Genomic DNA, 14061 nt, shown 5'->3' on the forward strand with positions numbered 1-14061 from the left:
ATTTTCAGAAAGGCTGTTTTGTGAGAACTTTCTCAACATGGCCATTCTGCGCTCTGACTCTCTCCACCTTTCCCTAAGCTTTCTACTCCTCAACTACAGAATGCCTAATAAAAAGAAAGATATCTTTCTGTAGTGCACAAGCCTTATTATTTTCAATGGGGCTCAGGCATATGTGCTATTTGCCTTATGCAGGGGGGTTGGGTCCAGAACGGATCCCCACATAAGGCAATGGACCATTGTATTTGTTATCTTCCCATATTAAGGCCATCCTACATTTTCACCTCTCCCTGAAAGTGAAATAATGAAAGCACTACATTTGAAAAAGGTGGACATACTTTTATTCTAACACCTGTGTGCTCCAGTGTGCACTCTTTTGCCCTACACCTGTTACAGAATAACAAAAATCAGCATTCAACACTCTCCAATATCAAAAACCTGATTTCAGCTAATCTCTACCCTGACATTTCACTTCGCATATTGTTTGTTTCCTATTAAAGACAGAATGACCTTTTCAACTAAAAGGAAAAAATGAACAGGGGAAAAGAAAGGGAAAGATGTGTACCTATATCCCATTCTGAAATCCTGCATCCAGGAGCTGAGAATTAAAATCCTTTGTAGATTCTTTATCTTACATACACAGTTAGGGCAACCCAAATACACTAGACCAGAGCTTCTTGGGCATTCTAATGTGGGAGACTGGCACTTCTTTTCCTAAAGTGTCACCAACTTGTACAGTAATTGTGCCCATTTGTGTTACAAACTGCTACTCTATCTCCTGCAAATTCACTGTAGATCTCACAGACCAGCACAGGTCCACAGAGTACTATTATGAATAGTGCTGCACTAGACTACACATGAAGAATGTAGTATTTTCTGTTTTAAAACCTAAGAGGATCTCATCTCGTATTTGTAAAGCAAATTTGTAGTCCTCATAGCAGCAGAGAAAAAAGGGTGTGTGGGAAGACCACTTAATGAAGGTTCAGATACCAACAGTGAGATAAGCAAAGCAGAGCCATTCACTGACTGGACACTAGTGTGGCAATATTTAGTTACTGGAAATCTATCTCCATCAGTCTTAGCACTCATACAGCAATATTAATTTCAGCACTGGCAATACAAACTTTGCATTTTTCTTCCAGGTTCCTTGAAATCTTAATTATGTGGTGTATGTAAACATGGTTAATACAGAATACATACAGCCCTACATAGAACACTTATTTTTAAACAGTCCAAAGTCTGGGCTTAGATTAATCATACGTTACAAATGGGTCATCAGAGGTCATTTATCAGAAGATACCAGGAGAGTCATGGGCTAAGCCTGAACCCTCTCCAAGTCTCCCAAATCCAATCTCTTTAAGCTGATTTCAAAGAATAGCAACACTTAAGTACAGTCTGAGTGCTTATTCACACATTATCCATAGTACCTGTTCATCTGCTGTCCTGTCCAAAGTGAAGGGAATTTTTGTTTTAATACAAATAGGGACACATAGTGAGACTGCCTGAACCCTCCTTCCCATATTGGTTCTTCATGTCCTGTTATGTGTATTTTTCCTCAGCCTGGCACTGATACCACAAAAGTAAGGCAAGCAGGAGAAAAATGCCTGAGGTAGTGGAGTATAAATAGATTAGGAAGCATGGGAGATCCTTTTATCTCTCCAGTACACCTGAAGGCAGGCAGGTATGTGAACAATAAATATGACTCCCTCAGTCTAGTCTCACCTGCAGATTGCCAGTGGGCATGTTCTGTTTGAATGCCAAATCAAATTTAAAACTAACTCTCCTGTACATTTTTTTAAAAAAAGATTTTCAAGAAAACAACAGGTCAGAAATCCCTTTTCCCTGACATGCTAACTTTCAATATACAAGGATTAATTATCTATAGGGAAGCATACTTAGACTCCCCACGCTTACCCACAAGGTCTGAACATTAAAGTGCAAAAACAACTGTATCATAAGTTCTAGATATGTATTACATATTTCTCTAACATTCAGATGGGGCCTTCTATGACTAGACCATAGAAGGGTATTAATATTATTAGGGACTGGAACAACAGAGGACAAGAACAGAGTGGAGACATAGAGTGCCACTGCTCAAAAAAATACAGCCTGTTACAAACAACAGGAAAAAACAGTGGGAACAAGTTCTCCAGACTCCTTGAAACTCCACCTCAATCACCTGTTATAATGTTGCTGTCTCCTTACAATTCAACACACACAAATATGCACCAAGAGGGGAACTGTGTACTTAATTATATATTTAATTATTGTATATCCTCATGTATAGGTCTAGAAATTTGGGTCAAAAAACTGACCCAAAAAGCCTGAGTCAACTTATCCATGGGTCAATGTAAGTACTGTATCTTAACTCTTATTTAAAAGAAGGATTTTTTTTAAAGAAGGAACTGGTGAAAGGCAAGAGTATAATCTGTCCCAGAAGCATCAATTCCCTCTACTCTCTTATCCATCCAGCCTTAAGAGTGAGCACAAAGAGTTATGTCTGCCGGAATTTTGTAAGTTCTTTGACATTATTTTGCTTTGCTTCATCCTTTAGATCAGGGGTCAGCAACCTCCGGCCCGCGGGCTGGATGCGGCCCGCAGGTGCCTTTCTGCCAGCCCCCGGTCCCTCCTGCCGCCGAAATCGCCGCTCTGGCCGCCATTTTGCCCTTCAAAATGGCGGCAAAGTCTCGTGCGACCATAAAGGTCACGCGAGACTTCACCGCCATTTTGAAGGGCAAAATGGCGGCGGCCTCCAGAGCCCTGAAACGGGGCTCCAGGAGCTGCACCGGGCCTTCAAATGGGCACCGCCCACCTCCCTCCTGGCTCTGCCCACCTCCCTCCTGGCTCCGCCCTCCCTCCTCCCTCCTATAAATGGAGGGGCGGGGGGGAAGGAGGAGGAGGCAGAGAGAGAGAGAGGGAGGGAGGGGAGGAGGAGAGAGAGGGTGGGAGGGAGAGAAGAGAGAGGGAGGGAGGGGAGGAGAGAGAGAGAGAAAGGGTGGGAGGGAGAGGAAAGAGAGGGAGGGAGGGGAGAAGAGAGAGAGAGAAAGAAAGGGTGGGAGGGAGAGAAGAGAGAGAGAGAGAAAGGGTGGGAGGGAGAGGAGAGAGAGGGAGGGAGGGGAGAAGAGAGAGAGAGAGAGGGTGGGAGGGTGGGAGGGAGGAAGGGAGAGAAAGAAAGTGGTTTGAGACAGTGGCATGCATTTTTTGCTGTTTTGTGGCCTTGCCTAGTCGCTTCCATTCTTGCAAATATTGCTATTATTATTATTGTTGTTATCCTTTGGTATTCTCTTTGCAAAATCCCCCCACATGGACTTGCTTGCTCTTTTCTGGGTTGAGACAGTGTGCATGCATTTTTCCTGTGTTATGGCATTGCCGGCCCTAGTAGCTTCTTGCAAATATTATTATTATTATGCGGCTCCGCCCCCAGAGGGTGGAAACTCCACCCCTGACATGTGGCTCCGCCCCCGGATAGTGGAAGCTCCGCCCTGGCATGTGGCTCCGCCCCAGAGGGTGGAAGCTCCACCCCCCGGCTTCGGCCCCCCAGTTGTCTGAGGGACAGCAACCCAGCCCCCGGCTCAAAAAGGTTGCCTACCCCTGCTTTAGATCCTTTGTTATATGCCCCAAAGTTTTACCCACAACTTATTCACAGGTCATATCAAAATCCATAATTTTGGCCCCAAAACTTGCCCTTGACGTACACATGATATCAACTTATAGTCTAGTATATATAGTATTTTGAAATGTTTCTGTCTCCTTACAATTCCACACACAGATATATACACTAAGAGGAGAACTGTCTATTTAATTATATAGTAATTATATCAAAGAATAATATTATGACCAAGCAGAATCCATGCCTTCTCCATAAGAAAAGGTGGAGAGAAAAGGGAGAGCAGAGAGGCAGCAAGGGTTTCATAACTAGTGACAACTTCTTCTCCCACAAGCAAGAGCCATCACTTCTTTAACCAGCTTCAAAATGGAGTTGAAAACCATCCTGTTCAGAGTAGCCTTCCCAAGCATTGCATAATTGTCGCTTGCTATTTGGTTTTCTTTTGTTGTCTGTTTATCAAACCATTTCCTGTATTGCTATTGTATATGCATTATCCTACTTGAGAGTATGTATTTTCCCTGGAAAATGATTAACCATCCATTATGAAGCCAAACCCTCCCTCCAGTCCATCTGCCTTGGTCCAGGCCTCGGAGGTAGAGAGGAACTGCTGGACCTCTTACCCTTTCCCTCCACCGCTCCCTCTTCCTTCTGTGTCATGTCTTTTTAGATTATAAGCCCGAGGGCAGGGAACCATCTAATTAAAAAGATTGTATGTACAGCGCTGTGTAAATTTACAGTGCTTCATAAATAAAGGTTAATAATAATAATAATAATAATAATAATAATAATAATAATAATAAGCTGGTGGAGTGGATTGGGGAAAAACAAACCTTAATGTGTCTGTTCATAGCAGTGGATTGTGCTGCGCGAACCAGACCCTCAAGCTCAGCACCACTGAAGTTCTTGGTCTCTACTGCCAACTCTGCAATATCAACATCTGATGACAGCAGCTGGTGAGTCCGCATCCTTGCCATGTGGATGTTGAGAATCTGTAGTCGGCCCTTTTCATCTGGCAAACCTAAAAGGAGAGCATCACTGTGAATCCTTTGGTCAGAGAATATTGCTGTCTTCTTTGACCACAATACTAGTATGTGTGAAGGAATAACTCATCTTGCTCAGACCCCAGTACATTATGTGTCTTCGTGTTTTTCACCATGGCACATACCACTGGGATATACCAAAGGCTGTTCTATACAAGTGGGCATGGCTGCCTCTCACTACATTACTGACTGCAGGATTGTTCGCCTGAAGGATGCCTGTGCTGACTTATATTTCTCTATTTTTATAATGCTGTACACAATTGTGGATGGTTCCTTCCATCCGGCTGCATTACAAACATTTTCTAGTGATGCTGAAACAATATGCTGATGCAGACCATGTATAATGTGACCATACCCTTAACAATCTTGGCACTTTGTCAAGTTGTAGCAGAGAAATATGCATGTGATTAACCAACAAATAATTTTGATGTCTTGTTCCCCAAAGTCTTTGAGGTGAAAGAGAAACAACACTTCTGTGAACCTTTTTTGCCTGATTCTTTTAATGTATTTCCTCATAGCTCACTTCAGAGGCAACTTATGCCACTTTCAAGTGCATGAGAAGGATTAGGGCAGTGATGGCAAACCTATGGCACACATGCCAGAGGTGGCACTCAGAGCCCTCTCTGTGGGCACATGTGCCGTCACCCCCGCACAGAGTTTGCCAGAGTTTGTTACTAGAAAGCCAGAGGGACACAGCACTTTGCAATAAATGAGTTTTGGTGTAGTTTGGGCACTCAGCCTCTAAAAGGTTCACCATTACTGGATTAGGGCAAAGGTTTGGCAAATGAATGGACTGATGCAGTCCTTTATTCAGGGAACACTTAGGAAGGAAAGTTGGATCAAGCATTAAAATCAGTCTGTCCTGATCCTGTGTATACAAATATGGGTGTATTGAGAGTTACACTAATGTCACTACTCTTCTAGCAGATGTAACAGTGTGAAAAGAGGAGCTGGGCAAGCCTGGTTGATGCCAGCTAGGGAGTGCTGTGAAGAGGGAAGGGGCTCTGGGGGGAATGTTTCAAACTTGAGGATTATCTCTGTTAGAAGGCAAATAGGGAACAGATTGAAGAAAAGGGGGCATAGAATGATGGTATAGAGATAGGGTTTTGGATCTGAGCGAGATAGGGACAAGATCTGAAGCAGATAGGGAACTGAGGATACATAGCAGAGACAGGACAGCCTGTAAGAGGGAAGAACTGACTAGTTTGGGGGAACTATGAATGAGTAGACTGTTCAAAGGTTAACATTTTATTTTCTTTGTCTTAATTATTCTTTATCTTATGCTGTCTCTCGTCATCTCTATCAAGCCTGATAAAGCCTCGGGTCACACTTACCACAACAAGCCCATAAGGCAACATAGCCACAAGTCCACATATAAGGGGTCACTTTGAGGCTCGAGTACCCAATACTGGAAGGAATTAAGAGGGACAAGATGTGTGACACGATTCCAAGGGCTGCAACTATGGGGCCAACCTGGAGTTGCAATCTGTCACAAATGGCTACTAGAAACACCACCTTGAAAGTTAGCAATCTCAATGAGGTTTCACTTAGTGGCTCAAATGGTGGACTTGTCAACCTGTTCAGCACTAAGTTCAAGTTCTATGTAGGAAACCTATGCATGATATGTTGAGCTTTCAAGGTTGCACCCAACAAAAACCTATTTACATGTGGATGTGTGAATAAAACTGGTTTTATTACAGTGGCTAATGTTGCTATCAGTCTTTTTAGGCTGTTTAGTCTAAATAATAATAATTGCTTTATTTGTACTTCATGAGACTGATACCAGTTAAGGAAGATTTCCATATCAATCTATACATCTTTTGTGGGATATTTTCCTTGAAGCTAAGATGGTGTTCACTGCTGAGTCAGAATATCCATGTTGACTCAGGTACCACCTCCCAATGTCGATGCAGTTAGTCTTAACTAGCTCAGATTATGATGCAAACATGGCCCTTGATGGAGCAGATTTGGTATATTTGGCAGACAACAGTATCTAATGGATATATGCACTAGGAATTAAAACCAAGGGTGCCTTGGCTAATATGGAGCTATTAGCACTATTGTGATTTTCTCCAAACGTATCTTCATTAGTACCCTTTGTATTATTGGTACCGGCAGGAAGTGTACCGTATGCCTGGTGGCCAAGATACTGCTAAGGTGTCATGTTCTAATGTTTCTGTGCTTCCACCTAGTGAAAATTTGAATTTCTTGATAGAGGTGAACAAATCTACTAGAAATGGACCAAAGTGCATGTCTAACTATAGAAACATGTCCTGAGAGACCAATCCCCTTGCTGAATTTTGTGTCTGATCAAATAATCAGCTTTTACATTCAGCGAGCCTTTCAAATATACAGTTGCGAGGCACTTTGCTGTTCTCTCTAACCATCACAAGACTGTTTGTCTCTCTGATCAGCAATATGAACTTGGAACCTCCCTGTTTGCAGATGTGTGACTTTACAAACATGTTGTCTACTGAAATCTGTATGTTCTTGTTCTTTATCTTGTTTGCAAATGGCAAGAGTACCAGTCTTACTGCCATCATTTCTAAATAATTTATGTTGCATGTTAAGTCTAATTTAGCCCATTGCCGTTGAATAGATTGACCTTTGTAGTGAGGCCCCCAGATAGAGAGACTAACATCTGTTGTGATCACCATTGTTTTCTGTAGTGTAAGGAGAATACCTCTGCTCAGATGTTTGTGCTGGATCTAGCAGTGTAAGTCCTTTTATAGACTGACAGATAAGTATACCTCATAGTGGTAGCTGCCTGCTATCATCTGCTGATGCGATCTTAAGACTTGCAACATTCTTGAATGCATATTGCCCAGGAAACCAAGTGTATTGTTGAAATCAGATCCATGACTTCTGCAAGCTGCATGAGGTCCTCTGAGCACTTTGACATCAACTTTTTTATTTTTGTTCTGATTTTCTTCTTTCTCTCCTGAGAAAGGTACATAAATCCTTTTTTGGTATCTATGTATGCTCCCAAATGAGTCAAAGCTATCATGGGCTGGAGATTACTTTTCTTGAAATTTAACAGGAAGCCATACTTTTGAAGTATTTCTGTAGTCTTTCTCAAGTCTCTTTTCACCTTATCCCTGCACCTTGCTTTCAATAAGATGCCATCAAGATATGGGAATGGCTGCCACCCCTGTTGTCTGAGACATGCCACTAATGGAATCAGCACTTCTGTAAACATCTTGGGTGCAGATGCAAGGCCAAAATAAAGAGCCTTGAATTGGTAACATGAACCTTGGAAATGGAACTTCAAATATCTTCTGCAGATTGGATGCATAGTAACATTTAAGTAGAGTTATTTAAATCTATCGATATCATTGACCTGCAAAATGTCTCTGATAGTCTGGAGAATCTCCAATTTGAATTTCTGAAGGAAGGTATCTTTTCTTTTGAATTCTGGGAAAGTAAGATTTTGTATCCTTGTGTGTTCTATGTGCCTATTGGCAACTGAAATGCAGAAGTCTTCCACCTACCAGTATTTCTCTCCTGTCAAAGCACTTGGTGTTTGCCTTTATTGGCTCGGCGGCCCCCCTTCTGTTTTGTTGAAATCATTGTCTTCTATATTGCGAATCTGGTCAGCTCCACTGTGGTCTTCCAAATTAAACAAATTCATTACATTAAAATCATCTAAATTCACTGTTGTTTGGGTGTTAGAAATATTAATTCCTCATTTACTACCTTTCTAATTTATTTCTTAATATTAGAGCAGCTTTGGTCTACTGGATGAATATGGCCGAACCTGTGAAGCTAGGTTTGCTGCCAATACAGCCTGTCAATAGTTTAGAAAGGAAGGTTTACAACCTTCCATGCTACTACAGAGCTCTGCTGGTTTTCTTTGACATTGTTTCTTTCCACTGTTTGCATCCGTAATGCCCATCAATCTGTACCTTTTGCTGTTTTGGTTGTGTAGGAACACAGCACGGTCCAGCTACACCTTCTTCTTTGGAACCTCCATTCCCAACATGGAGTCCTGAAGGAGCTGGTGGAGTTTTCTCTACCGTTAAACCTGTAGCTCCTGGCCCTAGCTAAGTAGGTAACCCTGGTTTCTCTGCTTTAACTGTAAGGATGTTATGGTATGATTTGTCTGGTTCTTTGTTTTCTTTGGTGTTTTTAATTGTTCTTTGAGGCATTCCATTTACGGCTGCTTGTTGAAATAAATTTTCTTTTTAACGTCACCTCATTATTACCCTCAGAGACTCACTGTTTTGTGGTCATCAGGTTGAATTAACTGTTTTCCCAAATTGCAGTCTGCAAGGGAGCAGTCAGTAGAACCATTTCTGTTTCCCTGATCTCTGCATTTTACTTTCTTTTCTTTTATGTTGGAAAAGTCATGTGAACATCATCAGAGACCTCATTGGGTATTTTCCTTTTGTTCTATATATTTATCATTTTTTAATCTTCAAATTCTTCTGTTTATTTGAAAGATGTTTGATCGAAGGAAGATCACATCTTGCCAGCTGGGCAAAAAATTGAAAAACTGTTTCAAAATGAGAAGGAGCCAATGGTTGAAATAGAAAAGAACTTTGAACACCTTTATCATCTGTTGATATGTAGGGAATAACCCAATAGTACATGAATTGCTCCTCTGTGCCATCCTGAGAATGATTTTCTTTTAGGTATAAATACAAAAATGAAAATGTGCACTAGCAGACAGGCTGATAAAATAATTATAGCTAAGAACTCATTTGCAATGTTTTTCAAATCACTGGTAATAAACTTGATTCCTATAAGATCTTTCTGGTTCACATCATAATGTTATGACCTTCAATAGCACCCATCACTATCAATGTTCCCATTGCCTACTTACCGATCTCCATTTTCACCTCCAGTCGTCCAGGTCGCAGGAGAGCCTCATCTATCAGATCTGGCCTGTTGGTCATACCTATACACCCAATGAAAATTATTAGCAAAAACATCAAACAGAGTTTGAAAAGCTTTAGCTCAGAGACGAATGTCATCCCTTAAACAGGAAGAACTCTCTGTGCTGAGACATCTATGTACCAGGCAAAAAAGAAGATGAGAACAGTTTCTTCATTCTCTCTGCTCTTAGAGGCTGAGCCACAAGCCAGTTTAAGCGTTACATTCAAACTTGAGATAGCTTTTGAGTCAACAGTTCACAAACCCAATTAATGCTACACCCAGAAATATCCAAGATCACATAATATGTTTTGGAGATTATAAATATGGCAGCATCAGAGATCTGTGAGCCGCTGGTTCATGTTATGCTGTTTCCATGAACAGCCACAGATACACGCAGACAACCAACACACACATACACACAGAGAGAGAGAGGGAGACTTGCTAACAATGCCAAGACAGCCTGGCAGCAAAAGGAGAGGGACAGGGAGGAAAAAAACACTGAAGGATGGGTAGGGACAAGCCCCGCAAATCTTTAAAAATTGTGGTTCCTCTACCATAAGCTCCACAACCCCAATTATTCTGCCCAACATACTTCAACAAAAATCTTCAATCAAATTTCAGTTCTTTAATATGTTTTGGGTTGGTTTTATCTGTTTCAGTTTTACTTGGAGTTTACACTGCTGTGTGTGTATTCAATTTTAGGGTCAAAAGTTTGTATGAAAAAAATTAATATTTCCTTTTCTAGGCTGAGGGCTGGAACAATCATTTCAGTCAATTTCTTCTTATACAAAGTCAAGTTCATATTTATTCTAATTAAACCACTTGCCCAAGACTAGTTAGACACTTTGTAAGGTAGAGTATTGTCTAAATCAGACATAAATCACAGACCCCAATTCTTGCTTGCAACATAAATACTGCAGCCACATCACTGTACAGCAAGCTATGGCCAAGTTTTCTACTCAAAACAGATCAAGACATATTCATACCAATGACCAAGATGTTATTCAGCTGCTCAACCCCATCAATTTTGGACAAGAGCTGGTTCACAACTGTGTCATGGACGCCAGTGCTGCCTGCCATACTCCCTCGCTGTTTGCAGATGGCATCAATCTCATCAAAGATAATGATGTGGACACCACTGTTTGCACCAAGCTAGTGAAGAAAAAACCAAAGCATGTCATAAATTACTATGAAAAAGGCCTTTGCCACTCTATTCTTCTGTATATGTAGACAGGAACATTGCTAGTCCCAGCCTCAGAGGGGAAGCAATTTCAAAACTAAGCAGCAGTCGCCTAGAAGGCATGTTCTTTGTAGCCTGGGCTCAGTCCACAGATTGTAAACTTAATTTGGTCTTTCCAAATTATGTTAAAAGTTGTAGCAGAAGAGAGAGGTAGCAATGCTCCTTAAGAGAGATGCTCTTTAAATCATTATCAGCACTTTGAAAGGAAACACAGGCCTGAAACAGATGGGCCAAAAGATCCGCCATACGACTATGTTGGGGGCATGGTGTTTAGACTATGTACGGCCCCCAACTGCATGGAAGCTGCACCCGGGGCCGCTTAAGGTGGCCCAAACCCAGCCACAAAAGGAGTGGGGGGAAACTGCTCCCTTTGCCAGTCAGATTGAAAACCACAGCGATGGCTCAGATCAGGGCCAGGCGCGTGTAGTTTCCGCAGCCCTGGTGTGAATGGTGCCAGAGCAGCTGCAGCCCACTTTATCAGCCCCATCTGCTTGAGGCCAAAGTTTCCCAGCCTGCACTAACATCAAGAATTGGGGTCTGATTTTTAGAACCTTTGCTGCATCAAGACAAACCACAGTCATTATGGATTGAACTATACACTATGGAGGCTACTGAAAGCAGGAGCCCTGAGTCTCTCTACCATTTCTTTTCCTTATAACATCTGTGGTTGTTAGAATGCAAGGTGTGAGTCACACAAAAGATTTCCCCAAACTTGCTGTTTGCAAGGGCAGGAAAGATTGCAACACAGTGATGTAATTACACATTTTCCAACAGTAAATTTTCCAGAAAAATGGAAAAACAAATAATGCAGAGTTGCATCATATCATATTCCAGACTGAACTCTCATCACAAAGTACCACCATCTTAAATCTTTGGTTCTTGTCAAGTTACCCTTTTTTGTTCTTCTTCAGCATCTGCAAAGAGCTTGCGAATGTTGGCCTCAGACTCGCCAACATATTTGTTGAGGATTTCAGGCCCATTCACTATTTTCGGTTCTCTGGCATTAAGCATCTTACCAATCTGCCTGGCCATCAGAGTCTTACCACAGCCAGGGGGGCCATATAAGAGGATGCCTTTCACATGCTTACAACCTAGTAGGGTAGGAGAGAAATAAAGAATTAATAATCAAGTGGAAATATTTTGTAGTCAGAGTTACACAAAATAACATTGCACTGCCTTTGAGGACAGTAGGGAAACTGCAGTTGGTGCAAAATACACCAGCTAGGGGGCTTAACTGGTACTCATATTATGTTTTACCAGTATTAAAAAAACGACAGTTGGAATATCAATGTATACACAGATACACCTCAAAATGCCATTCCTTACCTTTAAAGCTATCAGTCTCTTGGGTCTAGAACTGACAAGATACCTGCTCTTGCATGAACCCACCCAGCAATTAAACTTTTCTCCAGACACCCTGCTCATACTGCCTACACATTTCAAAACTGGATGGGTAACAAAAAATAGAGGCCTAGTTCAGATGTAATACTACATCATCGCTAGTTCTCTCTAATGACCGGTCAAATCAAGAGTGGGAACCATTTGGCTAGATGTTGTCAGACTACAACTCCCAGCATTGGCTATGGTGGTTAGGGCTGCTGAGAGCTACAGTCCAATAACTGGAGTTCAACACCTATAGTTTAAACAAATCACTTTTAAAACATTCAGCATTCAAAAGAAATAATTTCTCATTCTTAAGAACACTCAAACTAAAAAGAATTGTTGAAGGATGAAGTATTGGCTGGACATGGTATACCAAGAGGGAATCAGGGAAGGAGAGCAGTGTGGTATAGTGGCTTGAGTATTGGACTACTACTCTGGAGACGAGGGTTCAATGCCCAGCTCAGTCATGAAACCCACTGGGCAAGTCACATGCTCTCAGCCTCAGGAGAAGGCAATGGCACAGCTCGTCTGAACAAATCTTGCCAAGAAAACCCCATGATAGGTTAGCCTTAGCATCACTATAATTTGGAAACAACTTGAAGGCACACAGCATACACACACATACATATACATATGAACCGTACGTGCAGTGCAATCGCCATGTGGTATTTTCAATCATGTATTCTCTGTGATATTCTCTGTAACAAATGAGTGGCTTCATGCCCCCTTACAGATGCCTGGGATTGTTGTGTACCCAAGTCATGTATGGTACCCACTTGGTAGCTCAAATCACTGCAGGAGCATAAGTAAGGTGGGCTTGCTCCCTGGTTTGGAACAACAGACTAGCTCCAAGGCAGGCTGAGTCACAGCAATAAATATGATAGTAATATTGACATTTGTGAACATTTTTAAAATGAACCTGTGTTGTCATTATCTTGATGGGGAGATGGGTAGAGAATCATTTATTAGTCAACTCTCTGGCATTCAGGAGAGACAGGCAGAAAAGCAAACACACACAATGTAAATGGGGGAGGAAAGAAAAATATTACTGGAGGTGAAAGACTAATTTTACACATGAACCAGCAAGGTGGTGATAAATTAAAAGTGATCCTTGTCAACTTAGTGTCATGGAAGAGCCTGTTAATATGGGGAATACGATCTCTTGTGTAGCCAGAAAAACAGTGAGGCGGGATTTGAATGATGAGTGATGCCAGTGAAGGGGAATCCCAGCCTGCCGAGACGAGAGAGGCTAGAAAAAGGCTATGAGCAAGTTGGGACACATTTTGTACAAACAGGTTCAGGGAATTGGTTGTCAGGCAAGCCAGATGGATGTAATCCCTGTTGCTGTATGTTAGTCCTCTTGCAAGAAGAGGCCACAAGGCAGGGGGAAGCATCCAATGTCTTCACCTCTTCGAGATATTCCCTTAAAGTATTACAGAGAGTTTGCACATGTGTGTACAAATACACTTTATGGCTGTTCCAAAAAAGGCAACCCTTAGTGGTTGTAAGACTACATTCTGAATGTCAGATGGAGGGAACAGGTATATCAGCATTCTCTGAGATTAGTCACATACTCTGGCTGAGATTCTCTTGGGTTCTTCCACTGACATAACTACACTGGTGGAGGTGGTAAGAAGAAAAAGGCTATGGGTGCAGCAGTGGCCAAGGAAGGAAGCCAAAGCAGCCCACAGCAACAAGGAGACTGCCAGTTCCAAGCAGCCTATTTCCTAAATGCTTGGAGCTTGGTTTTAGGGATTTGGAACTAAGAACTGGGAGAGCTGCCTTGTCCAAGCCCCCCACTTATCCCTTTAAGCCAGCACTTGGAGCCAGCAGCCTTTCCCTCCCACAGCCTCCAGTTGTTTCTTCCCTTCCTTGCCACCACTAAGTAACAAGTGCAACCACTTGTGTAACTGCCT

General features: G+C 42.0%; 1 protein-coding gene across 2 annotated transcripts in view; it reads right to left on the bottom strand.

Moving 5' to 3' along the window:
• The window catches only part of LOC149309233 (vesicle-fusing ATPase), an 86074-nt gene that overhangs the window by 23495 nt on the left and 48518 nt on the right, over nucleotides 1-14061 (bottom strand). For both annotated transcript variants that reach the window (XM_089532012.1, XM_089532011.1), the window contains exons 9-12: nucleotides 11654-11853; nucleotides 10509-10674; nucleotides 9470-9544; nucleotides 4435-4622 (exon numbers count right to left, since the gene is read on the bottom strand). In XM_089532012.1, the coding sequence (XP_089388138.1) occupies nucleotides 4435-4622; nucleotides 9470-9544; nucleotides 10509-10674; nucleotides 11654-11853 (629 nt within the window). The remainder of the gene's footprint in view (nucleotides 1-4434; nucleotides 4623-9469; nucleotides 9545-10508; nucleotides 10675-11653; nucleotides 11854-14061) is intronic.

Source organism: Sceloporus occidentalis, unplaced genomic scaffold (assembly GCF_023333645.1).
Source record: "Sceloporus occidentalis isolate IW3139 unplaced genomic scaffold, rSceOcc1.0.p SCAF_7, whole genome shotgun sequence".
Classification (NCBI taxonomy): Eukaryota; Metazoa; Chordata; class Lepidosauria; order Squamata; family Phrynosomatidae; genus Sceloporus; species Sceloporus occidentalis.